The 17,582-nt window shown below is 47.5% G+C and overlaps 1 protein-coding gene across 3 annotated transcripts in view; it reads right to left on the bottom strand.

Annotated features, from left to right (window-relative positions):
• Nucleotides 1-1,493: 1,493 nt before the first annotated feature.
• Znf691 (zinc finger protein 691) overlaps nt 1,494-17,582 on the bottom strand; it is a 37,972-nt gene continuing 21,883 nt past the window's right edge. For 2 of the 3 annotated variants that reach the window (XM_048351072.1, XM_048351073.1), the window contains exon 13: nt 1,494-2,854. In XM_048351072.1, coding sequence (XP_048207029.1) covers nt 1,994-2,854 — 861 coding nt within the window. In that variant the 3' untranslated portion in view covers nt 1,494-1,993. Of the gene's footprint in view, nt 2,855-8,438; nt 8,479-17,582 lie in introns of those variants that run through there. The other variant, XM_048351074.1, reaches the window with a different exon arrangement.

Genomic DNA, 17,582 nt, shown 5'->3' with positions numbered 1-17,582 from the left:
TGAAAGTGTTGAGTTCCTTGACAGGGATCATGGGTACCAAATAGGCAAAGCTTCTATACACATCACAAGAACCTCTCAAAAGGAAACCATGGGGCCATAAATTCCAAAATCTGTAGCAATTATATGGAGGGTTTCGTCTGCCCGTTCTGGGGGTTGGCAATCCCTCTGAGGTAATTATACAGAATTCTATGGGGACCCATGGAGTCCAAGCTGGCACCTGGTTTACACACACAACATTCCTCCTTTAGTTCATCCTCCACACTAGACTGCATTCTTACTAAAAGACAAATGTGATCCCGTCATTTTCCAACCTTAGAATTCTATTGTCTACAATTGTCCAAAATGTCTTACTTTCTTATGATCTGTCCTGTCTACTTTAGCAACTTCCTCTTACCCACACATAAAACACTTGGTTATTATGTCAAACATCCCACTGTTCCTCAAACTCTTAAGTCTTCTCTTCCATCTGAACTAAACTTCCACTTTCTTTTACCTAGCAATCACCTACTGATTCTTCAAAACCAAATCCAACTGTGTTCTCAGCCTCTCTCACCTCTGGTGGTCCATCCACATCGGTGTGCCCCCAGCACTCTGTCAGAGGAATTTCTCTTCCCAAATTCCCTGCAGGAAGGACTATGTCTTACTTCTGGACTTCACTATCTAGTCCAGGCCACAGTAAGGCCCTCCCCTAGGCTACTATAGTACCTGGAGTACAATTGTAAGAACATCAATTACCATGCATTCTGGGTTTATCTGTCAATTTCCTAAACTAGAGAACTCAGGGGCCACAACTGTCTTCACTGTCAGTATTCATCACTACTAAGAAAGGAGACAGAAGGGAAGAGAAGGAGAAAAAGATGAGGAGGGAGCTCAAGTGCTAGAGCACTCACCTAGCAAGCGTGAGGCACTTGAGTTTGAACCCCAGTACTGCCAAAGGAAAAAAGAAAAAGAAAAAAATTCATTCTGACTCCTACTTCTTGACTCCTAAATGGCTCCTGTGGGTGGCCACCAGGTAAATGAAGTGAAAACATCAGCTGACAGCCACGGAGGCCCAAGCCTAAACCCGCTCCCCAATACACCTGCTGAGACTTTACCTTCCACACTGCCGTTTCCTCAGCTTATACCTTCAAGGACTGCTCTGACAATAGACAGCAGTTTAATTGGCAAGTAAACCCAGTAAAAGTTACAGCATGTAGATGTTCGATCAATGGCACTTTTTTCCCTTCCCTCCTTCTCAAAAGTTCTGGAAATGGGCCTTCCTCTTCTTTTCAGAGTAACCACCCATCTCTCTTGGAATTCAACTTCCTTTCAGAATGGCTGCACTGGAACCAGCTCCCAACTTCTCCAAATAAGTACACAGTCCTTTTCATGAAGGGCTCTTACGATAATCATTCTGGGGAAACAAAGCAGGTTGGGGTGAGAATAACAGGTAACAGAAAGGGGGAAGTGTGAAGGTCCCTGGATCATGGATCCCTGAGGGCTTTCCCTTTCAGTCCTAAGGCAGGTCCCCACACCTCTCCTCAGACCATGGAGGCCCCTTCCCTTAGGAGGGCCACTCCTCCCAGCCTAGAGCTCTAGAAGCACTCAGGTCAGGACTGGTGGGAAAGCAGGCCACTGCAGTGCATCCTAAGCAGTTCACAGACAATGTGGGGGCCCCTCAGAGGTGACATCTCACAGGCACTTTCTCAAAGGCCAACAGACTGCCGCTCCAGGGACAGAAACACGTCCTGAGCTAACATACTTCTTCCACGCCCAAGGAGGGAAAAAAATCAAGATTGTGTCTTCTAACTTTTTCCTGGGAGGAGGCAAGGATTTTCACTCATCTTCTGGACTTGCTGGAGATCGAGGCTTCAGAGGCAACAGGAAACCATTCTCTAAGATGGATGGAGGGCTCGCGGTCTGGATGGCCACAGCCACTTCTAAAGGCCTTTTTCCTCTCCATAGGTGGGGCCTTCCCTGGCCTCCCTCCCTCTCTTTCTCCATGGGGCTCGGTTCAGCTGGAATCCCTTCCTGTCTGCTCACCCATGTGTGTCTTCTGGTGTCGGATGAGGTTGGAGCTCCGGGAGAAGTGTTTCCCGCACAGGGTGCAGCGATAGGGTTTCTCCCCTCTGTGGGTCCGCTGGTGCGCGCCGAAGTTGGAGATGTCACTGAACGTCCTCCCGCACTCCATGCACTCGTAAGGCCTCTCGCCCGTGTGGGTGCGGTGGTGCACCCCGAAGCTGGAGCTGTTGCTGAAGCTCTTCCCACATTCGCAGCAGATGTAGGGCGCCGGGTCCAGGTGGGTGCGGTAGTGCACCGCCAGCGTGGCGCTCTGGCTGAAGCTCTTGCCGCAGGTGTCACAACGGTAGGGCCGCAGGCCCATGTGGTCCTGTTGGTGCGTGGTGAGGTCCGAGCGCCGCCGGAAGCTCTCCTGGCACCTGGGACACTTGTAGTGCTTCTCCTCCAGGTGGATCCGCTCGTGGCGGATGCGGTTGGAGCTTCGGGAGAAGCTCTTGCCGCATTCCGAGCACTTGTATGGCTTCTCGCCAGTGTGGATGCGCTGGTGTGTCCTGAGGCTCGAGATGTTGTTGAAGGTTTTGCCACACTGGGCACATAAAAAGGGCTTCTCGTCTTCTCCTGGCCTTGGATGAGCAATGGGGTCCTCAGGTCCTCCAGTTGGGGCAGGGGCTTCCTGCCATGGCTTTTCCAGATGTGTTCCTGGTGCCTCCATCAATAGGCTCTCCGGCCCATGTTCCTCCCCAGGTAGGATTCGAGAGCTCTCTGAGCCATCCACTCTCCAAAGCTTAAGTCCTTCCCCTTCCTCTGGCAGGTGTGGTTCTGGGCTCGGCTCCTTCTCACTGCCCATCTCTGAACCCTGGGAATGAACACACATGTTCAACACCTTTACTGTCCTTGGGCCAGGCCAGACCACATATCTGCATTCTGAGAGAAGGTTCCCCCAGGGAACCATCCATTAGGAATAACCTCACTTCTACAATACTTGGAGAGAAAGCATTTATTTACTTACTTTCAAGTGACAAACTTCACATGCATTTTGAGCGACCCAAGAAAACGCCAACTTCGCCCATCACTAACCAATGGTATCTACTCAGCTTCCAAGTGAACATGTGACTTGAACATTCTTAAGGCTCTAGTGGTTTATAAGGCCCATCTCTCAACAATCTTAACGGTTCTGCCACCCCAACCCTCTCCAGACCTTACCACGATCTAGCAGGGTTGTACCTGGCCCTCCAAGATCCCCTGCAGGACCTCAGCTGCATCTGTTCTCATTGGCCAGTGCCCACTTCCACCATTTTCAAATATTACAGACTCATGCACAGTCACAAGCCCACATTTCCACATGACACAGCTATAGTCACACTTGAAACATTCAGCCTCTCACATCCACACAGTCACATACACAGCCAGGGTGCAAGAACAGACCCTGACTATATTTAGTATACATTTACAATGGTGGCATAGCTGATCTTTACAACTGCAAATTATCCAATCACGCTGAGCCACACTGCAGGACTGCGTATTAGAAGTGCCTATAATATGTGCAACATTATATGTAACACATACTTGCCATTCCTCAAATAATGCTACAGTTACAGTTGTTAGAAACAAGCCATGTATGATGTATGCCAGCTACTCAGGAGGTAGAGCAGGAGGATCAACCGAGAGTTCAAGGCTAGCCTAGGCAAAAAGGTAGTGAGATCCTATCTCAAAAACAAAAGAATTGGCTAGGAATGTGGCTTAGTGGTAGAGTGCTTGCCTAGCATCCAGGAAGCCCTGGGTTCGATTCCTCAGTAGCACATAAGCAGAAAAGGCTGTCAGTGGAGCTACGGCTCCAGTGATAGAAGGCTAGTTATAAGCACAGAGAGGCTCAGGGACAGAGCAGAGAGGCTCAGGGACAGAGCCCAGGCCCTGAGGTCAAGCCTCAGGACTGGGAAAAAAAAAAAAAAAGGAGAAGAAGAATTGGGGCTGAGTGTCAGAGGTTCATGCCTATAATCCTAACTACTCAGGGTGAGATCTGAGGATTGCAATTTGAAGCCAGCCTGGGCAGGAAAGTTGGTGAGACTCTTATTTCCAATTAACCATCAGGAAACCGGAAGTGGAGTTATGGCTCAATTGGTAGAGCACAAGCCTTGAGCAAAAAGGAGCTCAGAGACAGCACCCAAGCCCAGAGTGGGAACCCCAAGACCTGCCAAAAAAAAGAAAAAAGTTTTAAACATGTTCTAGCTCTATGAAGAATCAAAAAGATTCTTTAATTTTTCCAGCAATGTGAAAAAAGAAATAGCAAACAAATGAAAACTTGGAAGATGCAGAGGGTAGTGCTGAGGAGTTTGGTAACTTGGAGGCTGATGAAACATGAATGATGAAGAATTTGATGAAACTGATGGACGTGACAGAAACGAAGAAAAGAAGCTTCAGTGACTCCAACTTGCTTGTGTCTATTGAGATCTGGCTACTGGCTGGATGGAAATATGGGTTCCAAGTTGGATAACCTCGGCACAAGGGCCATGCCTAAGAAAGATCATGCAAGTCTTTGATGCAAGCTCAGATGCGAAGCTGAACGTGATGACTGGCTTCACAACAAAGATGTGAAAAGACTCACTGAGAAAAACGAAAATTTTAAAAGAGGCTGAAAACCATTCAACACTAAAAAAAGCCTAGGCACCTTCAGAAATTTTATATTAAGATTCTTGAAAAAAACTTAGGGTCACTGGGCAAGAAAGTCCCTGAGACTCCTTAATTAGCCATCAAAAAAGCCTGGAGTTGTGGCTCAAGTGGTAGAGGCCTAGCCTTGAGCAAAAGAAGCTCAGAGATAGCACCCTGGCCCTAGGACCAGCACAACCACACACAAAGCTTCAGTGGCATATTCTTTGTGAATGAGAAGGAAATGTATTTTATTGTTAGCTCACAAGTGTTTCTGCCCCAAACTGTGTTTTAGTCTCCTGAATTGTAAGCCAAGGCTACTGTACTTAAAAAAAACAAAATTGGCTGGGCACCGGTGGCTCATGCCTGTAATCCTAGAAACTTAGGAGGCTGAGATTTGATGATCATAGTTCAAAGCTAGCCCAGGCAGCTATGTCCATGAGACTTTTATTTCCGGTTAACCACCAGAAAACCGGATGTGGCACTGTGGTAGAAAGCCTTGAGCAAAAAAGCTCAGGGACAGCACCCAAGCCCTGAGTAGAAGCCCCACAACCAACAAAAACATTTTTTTAATGGAGAGTTACCTAGTTTCTCATCTCCTCACCTGTTGCTCTGATAGGATTTTTTCCTTCCCTATTTATTGCGTAAATAAAATTGCAGTCGTGCCAAAAAAAAAAAAAACTTAGGGTCAGAAATGTCTAGTAAACATTTAGGACCATAGGATCAGTGTAATAACTATTCAGCTGTCATCATTATCATGAAAGAAGCATTACACCACATAAAGGAGTAAATGTGGCTGTGTCCCAGTAAAATAATAGACAGTGCATGGCAAATACCTATAATCCCAGCACACAGGGAGCTGAAGCAGGAGGATCTCAAGTTCCAGGCTAGTCAGGGCTACATAACATGAGACACTGTCTCAAAAAACAAACAAACAAAAAAACTGGACACTAGTGGCTCACACTTGTAATCCTTGATACTCAGGAAGCTGGATATGGAAGATGTTGGTTCTTTTTTTTTTTTTTGGCCAGTCCTGGGGCTTGGACTCAGGGCCTGAGCACTGTCCCTGGCTTCTTCCCGCTCAAGGCTAGTACTCTGCCACTTGAGCCACAGCGCCGCTTCTGGCCGTTTTCTGTATATGTGGTGCTGGGGAATCGAACCTAGGGCCTCGTGTATACCGAGGCAGGCACTCTTGCCACTAGGCTATATCCCCAGCCCCGAGATGTTGGTTCTTAGCCAGCTGAGCAGAAAAGTCCAAGAGATTCCATTTCTAATTAGCCAGAAAACATCAGACAGAAGGCATGGCTCAAAAGGTAGGGTCCCAGCTGTGAGCAAGCAAACCCAGAGAGGGGAAAGCTCTGAGTTCAAGGCCCAGTTCTGGTGCAAAAACTTTTGTAAAGTACATTTACCAACCCCTATTAATATTTCTTGAAGAATCTGGATAAGGAGTATAAAAACATAATAGGTTTGCTTCTAGTAACCTATAGTGAACATCACAAAGTACTTATTCTTTGATACTTAAATCCATTTTTCCTTGATTCTTTTAAAAATTATACCCCCCCGGGCTGGGGATATAGCCTAGTGGCAAGAGTGCCTGCCTCGGATACACGAGGCCCTAGGTTCGATTCCCCAGCACCACATATACAGAAAACGGCCAGAAGCGGCGCTGTGGCTCAAGTGGCAGAGTGCTAGCCTTGAGCGGGAAGAAGCCAGGGACAGTGCTCAGGCCCTGAGTCCAAGGCCCAGGACTGGCCAAAAAAAAAAAAAAAAATTATACCCCCTTCTCCAGTCTTCCCTCTCTTTAGCACACTGTCACTGACATCCTATGTATGTCTATGAGTCTATTATAGACATTAAGTGTAAGTTCCCTACTAAACTTAAGTTCCATGAGAACTGGGACCTCGGTTTACTTTTATTCACTAATGTAACCCACATTCCTAAAGTAGATGTAGGCATTCATAATAGACCTTTAATAAATATTTGTTAAGTCAACAAAATTGAGGCCAGACTGGTCTTCAGAACCCATGTCCTGCTTACGTGGTTCTATCCTAACCCACTTTTTCCCAGCAATCTGATTCATACCCACTTTGTCCTTTATGTGCCCGCAGAATGTTGTGCTTGCTTTTTATGGGGCTGTGCAATTATTTGTTCACATCTATTTCCACTAGTCATTTGTAAGTAAATTGAAGAAAGGGTTTGGGTTGTCATATAATCTTCTACAGCACAAGGCTGAGTGCTCAAATGCCCATCCCACTTAGGCTCTAGTAGTATTTATAAGCAGCGCTATATGGTTTCTGCTCACTTCTAAAACTGCCATGCTGAGAGCCTTTAATTTACTAAGGCAGGGCTCTACCCAGGGCGGAATGCTGAGTCAGCAGACAAGTACAGTGATTTAGGATTATGATCGCCACCCTCGGTTTATGATAGAGGGTAGTGCAGTAGATACAAACTCCAGAAACCATCAAACAGTACAGGTTGTTACAGGGGACAAGGACAGTGCCCAGCCTCCTCTGTACCTCCTCCTCCTCCCACAGTCCTTGGCACATCATACAGGAGCCAGTAACAGTTAATGTTTTGTTAAGTTCTTACTCAGGATGAAGTGCTATATATAATTTATCATTTCATCTTTATAACTTTGCACTTTTTGATCGTTATTTTAGGGATAAAGAAACTGAAGCTCAGAGAAATTAACTAACTTGCCCAAGGGGCAGAATGGGGACTGATGTCCTTCATGGAAAAGCCAGGGTTTTTAACCATTACACTAGTACTGGAGGGAGAAAAAGGGGGAAGGACAGAAAGAAAGCAAAGAAAAACAGTTGCACAGGAGTTGAGTGACACAGGCATAGCCCTCCCAAGCAATCAAGTGGTAGAACTTCCAGAATGGGTGAATGAGCAAGACCCAGCATGGCAGGGGAGAATCGTACATTACCTACTGGAAAGGTAGCTTAAAATAGTCATGCCCCTATCATATTTCAGAAAAGAGGTGGGGGGGGGGCGGTAAGCCTGGCCTACTGGGCCAGTAGTCTCCCTAAGGGCTCACCACCATGAAGAGCAAGAGGAGTAGAAGGGATCCACATAGTATAGAGAACAATCTGGCTCTAAGAGGCACGAGCCAACACGATGGGGCTGACCACAGATGATGAAGGCAAGGGCCTAGGAGAGAAGAAGCCAAGTTGGAATGTGGTCTGCAGAGTCCAAGTTCCTGTTCTGGGGCCAGGCAAAGCGGAAGCGGGCGGGGGTGGGGATAAACTTGTAAAGACCAGGGAGGCAGAGTGCTTGCACAGGGAATTGTACAGGGGAGGCAGATAACGGGTCCAGGAGAAAGGGACAAAGGCTGCAATCGGAGGGCTCCGAAGACCGATGTCCAAGAGGCTGGAGAGTGTGACGTGGGCGCGAGAAGCTAAAGAGGAGCCCAAGGCTGCCGCGTTCAGGAAGGCAGGAGTTTGGCTCAGAGACGCCGGTGGGCTTGGGACTGGAGAGTGGAAGGGGACCAGGGGCTGATCCCAAAGGCAAGATCTGTGGCAGGAGGTTGAAGTTTTCAAAGGTCACGAGGAAAAGGGCGGGGTCGAGTCCGGTGTGGCGCCAGCGGCCGGACCCAGTGGGCCGGGGGACCCGGACAGAGGTCAGGGACCACAGGGCCCCTCTGCTACCCACTGGGTCCGCGGAGGAAGGCAGCGGCCACCAACTCTTAGGTGAGAAGGAAGGGGCCATGCTCTGAGTGCCCCGCGAAGTCACGTCTGCCTCCCCCCCACCCCTACCCCTTCTCCCCCACGACCTCGGCCCGATCCGGGACCCACCTCGCTCCTGCCGTTCCGCCAGGGACTGAGCCGCCTCGGAGAGCGGGGAGGGGCTGGAGCCGGAGCCGGAACCTAGGCAGGACCCGCCCCTCAGCTCCGGGATTCGGTGCTGGGAGCTATCCTTTCTGTCTTGTGCCGGGAGCTATCCTGTCTTTTGGCTGCAGCGTATGCCACTACGCAAGACGCGCAGGAGGAGCCGCCAATAAGCTTTAGACATGGGCATGGCACGCTGGGAATTGTAGGCCCGAGGAAGATCGCCCCAGAAAACATTTGCAAAGTTAAGATCTGAGTTTGGAATCCTGGCTTTGCTTCTAAGATTATCGGGTCCCGGATCTGCTTTACTTTGAGTTGCCGTTCACAGCCCTCCTGTAGATAGGCAGTGAAGTTTGAATCTGGCATCTCACTTGAGGCTTACAATTTTAAATCAATGTGGACTTTGGAAGGGACTCAAAGGGTTAAAGACAAAGCAACCACTCAATCTCCTGTCCAAAGGACAATTATTCCGGTCCTTCCTGCACACTCAGTTAAACGTGACAACAACTCATCGATCCAGATCAAGACAGCAAAGTCTCTAAGGCTGGATTTGTTTTTCAGGTTTTATTTCATTATTAGCACCACATGCTTAACTGACTTAGTGAGCTAGCCTCAGGTTTTATTTTAGGAGATAATGAAGGCTAATTAAGTGTAAAGTTACCTACAGACTTCTTATATGTGATACAAAGAACAAAAAATAAAAAGACTTGCCTTCAGAGCCACAAAGAAGGTTTATGCTAGCTTTACTGCCTGGCCATTTGGAGAGCCATTTTCTTCCTGTATAAAATAGATAATATCCCTGGCAGAAGAGTTTAAGGATTAACTGAGTTCATAGAAAGAGCTTCTGCCTCCACAAACGTCAGATTTTTCTTTTGATTTGTGTATAGCAAATGTAATGGGTAAAGCCATTGTGAACAATATTAGTTTAAAGTTGAGATATTCGGGAAAGTATGTCTGAAACTGAATGTGGGAATGGAATATAAACATCTAATGTATAATGTCAAAGGACAGGTCCTGGCCATCCCAGAGGACCATGCAGAGATAATCACAGACAGGAGAAGAAGGTTCATAAGGAGGTTTATTAGTGGGGCCACAGTTCCACAGAAGAGGGAGCTACATGGCGTCTGCACCTTATCCAGGTGGCAGCTTCTCTCTCTGGGGATAAAGGGGAAGTAGGTAGGCAGTGAGTAGGAGTGGCTCAATAGGTATGGGAGGATCTGGAGTCTAGTGGGAGGAGCTGAGGACCTTAGGCTAGGGAAATGCTAACATCCCCCAATTTGTTGCTTATTAATAACAGAGGAGGGGGTACCAGGCGGGGAGTATGGGCGGAAGTTGTTTCTGGAGCTACTTCCTGCTGTAGAATTGATTTTAGCAAGCGCCAACGTGGTTCCATCAAGGTTCCAAAAACTCTTGGAGGTGGAAGCCCACCCATCCCCCAGGTAATGGGCATGCCAGATTCCTCAAGGCAGGCAGGATGTGGAGACTCAAGCCCCTGGTAACCCTTCCCCCACCCTGAACTCTAACAGTGGCCTTGCAATTCAAATGCTGAAGCTGAAGGTATCTTGCTGTAAGCCTATAAGGCTCTGACGAGCTCCGCCGCCATTACGCCATGCCATGTGTCTGTGTTCTGTTCTAGTCCTGTCTCCCATCTCCTGGACCTTCTCTGCATCCCACTTCAGCTCCCCATTGGAGTGTAATAAGGAGGCCAGATCTGCCCAGTGCCATCAATAGCTGTGGAGGGACTTCAGGTTGACTCCAGCTCAGATTAGAGCAGGAGCCAACTCCATCACCACTAAGCCCTCCCCCACCCTATTCAGGGAAGCTCCCCTTTATTATGTAGATTGACTACCTGAGGCCTGGGAGCTTCGAGAGAACCTGAGTCCTCCTCTTTATTATGATAAGTTATGTAGATTGACCACTTGAGGCCTGGGAGCTTCAAGGGAACTGGCTATGAGTAGGCATATCCGCCCACATCATGTGAGCCCCGCCATATCCATGCATCAATTCTTTTTTTTTTTTTTTGGCCAGTCCTGGGGCTTGGACTCCGGGCATGAGCACTGTCCCTGGCTTCTTCCCGCTCAAGGCTAGCACTCTGCCACTTGAGCCACAGCGCCACTTCTGGCCATTTTCTGTATATGTGGTGCTGGGGAATCGAACCTAGGGCCTCATGTATACGAGGCAAGCAGTCTAGCCACTAGGCCATATCCCCAGCCCCATGCATCAATTCTAACTAGAATGATAGGTTAGTTCAAATAAATATTATGAGACAGACTGTAACTCTATTGGCCACCTGCGTGCGGCCTAGCATGCTCTGTAAGTGTTGTATCTTCATTGGTCACATGCGTGTGACAAATTTGTCTGTGATGTTTGCCTTATAACCAGGCTGGAAGGCCACACGGATGCCCGGTCCCAGCTCTGGGCCCTGATCCTGCACTCGTGGTTGGCAGTTTCGGCTCCCGAGTCTGGGCTGCGACCAAGGCCGGTCGGTTCACTTTTTGTTCACTTTTTATTTATTTATTTATTTTTTTTGCCAGTCCTGGGCCTTGAACTCAGGGCCTGAGCACTGTCCCTGACTTCTTTTTGCTCAAGGCTAGCACTCTGCCACTTGAGCCACAGCGCCACTTCTGGCCGTTTTCTGTATATGTGGTGTTGGGGAATTGAACCCAGGGCTTCATGTATACAAGTCAAGCACTCTTGCCACTAGGCCATATTCCCAGCCCCTTTGTTCACTTTTTACTTCTCCAATAAAACTGTCTTTTTGTCACCTTGTAGCTGGAGACTGTGTGGTGGACTCTTGGGGGAACCAGGAATCCCCTCCCTTGGGGGGCACCCCGTTTCATTGCACCAATATGAAGTAGAGTGGGGGTTCGCTACAATGAAACAAGGTCCCCCCCCCAAGGGAGGGGATTCCTGGTTCCCCCAAGAGTCCACCACACAGTCTCCAGCTACAAGGTGACAAAAAGACAGTTTAATTGGGGAAGTAAAAAGTGAACAAAAAGTGAACCGACCGGCCTTGGTCACAGCCGGGACTCGGGAGCCGAAACTGCTGACCACGTGTGCAGGATCAGGGCCCAGACTCGGGAGCTGGAACCACGCACACCTGTGCAGCCCAGACTCGGGAGCTGGGACCGCACATCCATGTGGCCTTCCAGCCTGGTTATAAGGCAAACATCACAGACAAATTTGTCACACGCAGGTGACCAATGAAGATACAACACTTACAGAGCATGCTAGGCCGCACGCAGGTGGCCAATAGAGTTACAGTCTGTCTCATAATATTTATTTGAACTAACCTATCATTCTAGTTAGAATTGATGCATGGATGTGGCGGGGCTCACATGATGCGGGCGGATATGCCTACTCAAAGCCAGTTCCCTTGAAGCTCCCAGGCCTCAGGTGGTCAATCTACATAACTTATCATAATAAAGAGGACACAGGTTCTCTAGAAGCTCCCAGGCCTCAGGTAGTCAATCTACATAGTAAAGGGGAGCTTCCCTGAATAGGGTGGGGGAGGGCTTAGTGGTGATGGAGTTGGCTTCTGCTCTAATCTGAGCAGGAGTCAACCTGAAGTCCCTCCACAGCTATTGATGGCACTGGGCAGATCTGGCCTCCCTATTACAGGAGCTGAACTGGTTTCTCAAAATGTGGCTTCTCCATTTCCTCACCGGATAATCTGTGAAAATTTTTGTTTGCTGGAAAAGTTTTTGTCTTCTAACTGACCATGTAGTTCTAAAATATGGGCAAAATAATAGCATTTTGCCACTGGAATTCCAGAAAACTTACATGGCCAATTTAAAAGAAAAAAAATTCTGGGGGGAGGGTGGAATGAGGGAGGAGGTAACTTAGCATTTCCCTAGCCTCAGGTCCTCAGCTCCTCCTGAAGTGCTAGACTTTGAAGTCAGGCCCCACTTTACCACGAACCCCACTTTACCACGTGAACCTGAGATAAGCAGGCCCTGTGAGCAGACCCAGGGCAAGCTTATTAGGGCCCAGCCAGTCAAGAACTCTAACCGCTGGGAATGCTTAACTCTAACCACCCCTAGAATGCCTCAAGCCCTATCAGATTTGTACCTGTGTCCTAATCTTGCTTGCTTGAACACCTGATTGCTGTAACTTTGTTTTTGCCTTTATAAGCCCTGTGTAATCGCAGCTTGAGGCTCCCTCCTAACCTCCACTGTGTCGGTGGGTAGGATGAGGCCCAAGTTGCAGCTTGCTTGAATTAAGCCTTGCCTTGCTTTTGCATTTCATAATGTCTGAGTCTCAGTGGCCTTCTTGGTGGTCGTCTCGCGACTTGGCACAACATTTGGGGGCTTGTCTGGGATCGCCCCAGAGACCCCCGAGACCCCAGACTCCGAAGGAAACAGCGCTGTTCATTTGTTTGTCTTGTCCTGTAATTTGTCTGTCTGTTTTGCTTTTGCTTAAAGGGGTTGTTTAAGGGGTTGTCGAAGTGGACGCACTTACTCGGCAATTCCGGGGAGACTGGGGAACACCCCAGACTCTGAGTCCACTTGGGTCCACTCCTCCTGCACCACTGCAGGAGGTTGAGCCAACTTTAGGTCTGCTCCGGCTGCTTAGCAAGAGGAGGCTTGTGGGCCAACCTAGGAGACTCTCCACTCTTACCTGAGTCCACTTGAGTCCACTCCTCTTGCACCCTTGCGGGAGGTTGGGCCAACTTAGGTCTGCTCCTGCTACTTAGCAGGAGGAGGCTTGTGGGCCAACCTAGGAGATCGCCAACTCATAACTTTTCCTATTCTCAGGCCTGTGTGTTGTGTTGTGTTGTTTGTTTTTTAGCCTTCTGAACTAAACATCTGATCAGAGCTATGAGTAACGTTCTATCTTGGGGATCTCCATCTAGCCCCCTAGATTTGACCCTAGCTCACTGGAGGGAAGTCAAGGAACTAGCTCAGAACCGAGGTGTGACCCTTAAGGATCACCCTGTGTAAGTCAGAATGGCCCACCTTTGAGAGCTAATTGGCCACCTGAGGGGAGCTTTAATATAGTTAAGATCAGTACTTTACAAAGCCTAATCGAAGCCCCTCATTCAGGCTATCTAGACCAGATTCCTTATATAGACACCTGGAGGGAACTAGTTGACAGGGACACTCCAGCTTGGGTTTGGCCTTTCTTATCCACTCCCTCCTCCACTCCTTCCCCTACCCCAATATTCACGGGGTGACAAGAGAGAAACCAAGAGAGACGAGAAGAAATTGTGCCCACCTGTCCTCCAGGGAGGAAGCGTGGAGGAGGAAATATTTCCCCCTCCATACTCCCCACCCCAGTTACAAGAGGACTCTGAGGAAAATGTTTCAGCTGTGCCCTCTGCTCTGGAGGGGCCCGCCGCCCAGTCCTGGCGCCAGCAGCCCAAGGCACAGAGTCCTGACCCGCAGCTGCCAACAGGGGCAGACACGGGGCCAGCCCAAGCCATCCGCAGGTGGCAGGAGTGACCGCACCACGCAGCGCTGTAATCTCTGTGTTTGTAAGTCTAACAGTCTCTTTTGTGTCAAACCTGCTTGAGACATACAGGCCACAGCTCACAATCAGTGTGAGTGTCCGCAAAAAAGAACTCTGGGGGGACCCCCCACCCAGCCTTCTTAAGCAGACTAAAAATGTTTTACTAAAACTATCAAGCCCTGGAAAATGAGGCTGGAGAATGCTAAAAGCATTTGTTAAAGGTTTTTGTCTTAAAATTGGGGTGTTGCAGAAGTAAGATTGACAAAATACCTCTTGCCACTGGAAAATGTACGGCCGATGCTTATTCTGCGCGCTTTAAGATCTTTTGAATATGTATGTGTGTGTGCATGTGTGAGTGAACATGTTCAAGACTGTTAGTATGATGTAAAATTGAGTGAGTTTAAGTTTAAATTCAAATGGTCATCAAGTTTGGGCATTACCAAATGCTTTAAAGGATTATTGCATTGTTTTAAAGAGGAACTATAGTTAAAAAATGTTTAATTAAAAAAATCAGAGCTAAGTGTCAGAAATTTGGATGTAAAAGGATATATATTAAACTAATGGGGATAGAAGTAAACTCATTAACTCTATGTATGTAGGAAGAAATGGCAAAATGGGCCAATGTTTCTCACTAATATATTGGAAAGCTGAATGGATAAATATTTCTAATTGTAATTCTTGCATTAAGGAAAAATTGTCGTTTGAGTTCAAAGGTCTTCATGCCATGCAGTAACTGGGACTGAAGAAAAAAAAAAAAAGGCTCTTTTGAAACAAGCAGTCCCTAGGCAAAGGGCTGCACCTGGTTTCAGAATGCCTGTGAGCTTCAGTTTTTCCAATGCAGATAAAAGCTAAAGTGTTGGGTTAGTAAAAAGGGTTTGGAAATCAAGAATACATTTCTAGATAAGAAATTTGGAAGTAAAATTGTCCTAAATAATTATTGCAAAGTGAGAAAAGGAGAATTATGGCTACCAAAATGTTTAATTGCCATTCCAGCTTCTTTGTAGGTTTTTTGTAACAGTTTCCAGCAGGCCCACAGAGAAGCACAGGTGATTCCTACAAGTTTGTCAAGATCTAATACTGGCCCTTAATAAGCTCCAGGTAAGAACATGCTTTAAAAACTACTTCTGTGTGGACCATCTTGTTGCTTTAATTGGAGTAAAGTGGCCTCTTGTAAGACTCACTGATCTGAAATCTGCAGTTCAAAGCCAGCCCGGGCAGAGAAAGGTCCCTATGAGAGACTTGTCTCTAAGCAGCCAGCAGAGTGCTGGGAATGGAGTTGTGTGGAGCTCAAAGTGGTAGGGTGCTAGTCTTGAGCTGGAGAGTTGGGGGACAGTGCTCAGGCCCTGAGTCCAAATCCAGTGGAAAGTTACTCCTCCTGGGACAAAAGTGATAGAGCATCCAGAGGCAGTAAGCCACTGCTTGGATGGCAGAGATGGTGTCAGATCCTAGAGTCACTCCTGTTTGGCCTTTCAAAAGTTAATCAAAGCCGGGAAGTCCTAGAAGAATAGTTCATAAGCATGCCTTTCTAATGCCCATGTCTGTCTACTGGGCAGGAACTTGCCAGTCATCTGTGATAGTGGTTAGTAAGGGTAAGTTTGTCAAATGAGAGGATAGATTGAAATCTCAACCCCCTGCATTTACTCAAAGCTCTGACTGGCAGTGAGAATTTTAAGCTGATACATCTGTTCAGGAAAGAAAGCTTGTGGACCTGAGATTGTGTCCTTATTGAGATCTGTTAAAGGCCTGCAAAGGTAATTTTTTTAGGTCATCAGAGATTAGTTCCCCAGCCAGTCAGGAAAAAGCTTTTACAAACTAGAACGTTGTAACAAACAGTACAAGAAATGTATCCAATGCCTAACATATGAAACTGTAACCTCTCTGTACATCAGTTTGATAATAAAAATTTGAAAAAAAAAACCAACTAGAATGTTAAAAGGCACAAATTTGTAAACCTGAAGTAACCTATCTGGGCTTCATATTAAAAGAGGGCAAGCGTTGGCTGTCAAATGCACATAAAGAGACTGTGCTGAAAATCCCTGTGCCTAAGTCAGCCAGACAAGTCAGAGTTCCTGGCAACAACAGGCTTTTGCCGGCTGTGGATACCTGGGTTTGCTGAGAATGTCAAGCTTCTATATGAACAGAGGTATTGACTCTAGTAGACCCAGGGCCACAAGCTTTGCCTCCTGTGCCCCAGTATTCCCAAGAAGACTTGGAGTGGATAAAGAAAATTCCCATGGCCCACAAACCCCTGGACAGAGAAGGAAACAATGACTGGTGGAAAACTTGTGAAGGGAAACTTATCCTGCCACAAGGGCTGAGTAAGGGGATCCTTAAGAGAATCCACCGAGCTTCTCACATAGGAACTCAAAGAATGCAGGACTTGCCCCGACACTCCAAAGTGAAAATTAGACAAGGAGATCAACTTATTGAAGATATTGTTAAAAAAGTGCAAGGCCTGTCAGCTTACCAATGCCCCCAATCAACAAAGCATGACTAAAGGAGCTCGCCTCCGTGGGGATAGGCCAGGCGTATATTGGGAAGTAGATTTCACAGAAATTAAACCTGGAAAATTTGGATACAAATATTTGCTAGTTTTTGTAGACACCTTTTCAGGATGGGTTGAAGCCTATCCAACAAAGCATGAGACCGCGAACGTAGTGGTTAAGAGGATCCTGGAAGAAATCCTACCCAGGTATGGCTTCCCATCCACCACTGGGTCAGACAACGGACCGGCCTTCATCTCAAAAGTAAGTCAGGGAATAGCAGCTACACTGGGGACGGATTGGAAGTTGCATTGTGCTTATAGACCCCAGAGTTCAGGACAGGTAGAGAGAATGAATCTGACTCTAAAAGAGACCTTAACTAAATTGGCCTTAGAGACTGGCGCAGACTGGGTGTCACTCCTTCCTTTTGCTCTGCTTAGAGTAAGAAATTTTCCCTATCAGCTTGGCTTTACTCCTTTTGAAATAATGTACGGATAGCCCCCGCCCATTATCCGTAGCCTTCAGACTGAATTGCTTGCTGCTTTGGATGATGCTGAATTTTTGTGTAAACTTGATTATTTGCAGCTCGTGCATAAGAATATGGGGCCCCAACTTAAGTAAGGCATTATATGATTCTGCTTCTGTCCCTACCCCCCATTTATTCAGACCAGGGGACTGGGTGTTCGTCCAGAGGCATAACCTCAAATCCTTAGAACCACAGTGGAAGGGACCCTACGTAGTGCTACTGACTAAGGTAGACGGCATCACCACGGGTCCATTGCTCCCACGCCAGGCCAGCTGACCCCTTTGCCCTGGACGACGACTACCATGGTGGAACATGGGAGGTCTCCAAGCACCCGACTCAGCCACTTCGCCTTCGCCTCAAGAAAAGAAAGTTGGACTGAATATTGTTATAATTTTCTTTTTGCCTTCTTTCCTTGCTACCCAGGCTAATGTTGACGTTAACCCTCACCAGCCTTTCCAATTATTTTGGCAGCTCACTCCAAAGTGGGGTGACCCCCTTATTTTAGCAACTAAAGAAGCCCCCTTAGGAACCTGGTGGCCAGACTTAGTAGTAGACTTATGTGATCTGGCCACAGGCAACTGGGATGTGCCAGATCACTTGGACCTGAACCTGAATAAGCAACTTCCCGAGTGTGATGAGCAGGAGTCCTGT

The sequence above is a fragment of the Perognathus longimembris genome, chromosome 7, assembly GCF_023159225.1.
Source record: "Perognathus longimembris pacificus isolate PPM17 chromosome 7, ASM2315922v1, whole genome shotgun sequence".
Taxonomy (NCBI): Eukaryota; Metazoa; Chordata; class Mammalia; order Rodentia; family Heteromyidae; genus Perognathus; species Perognathus longimembris.
Note: the sequence above shows the minus strand (reverse complement) of the source record. Positions and strands in the feature narration are given on the sequence as shown.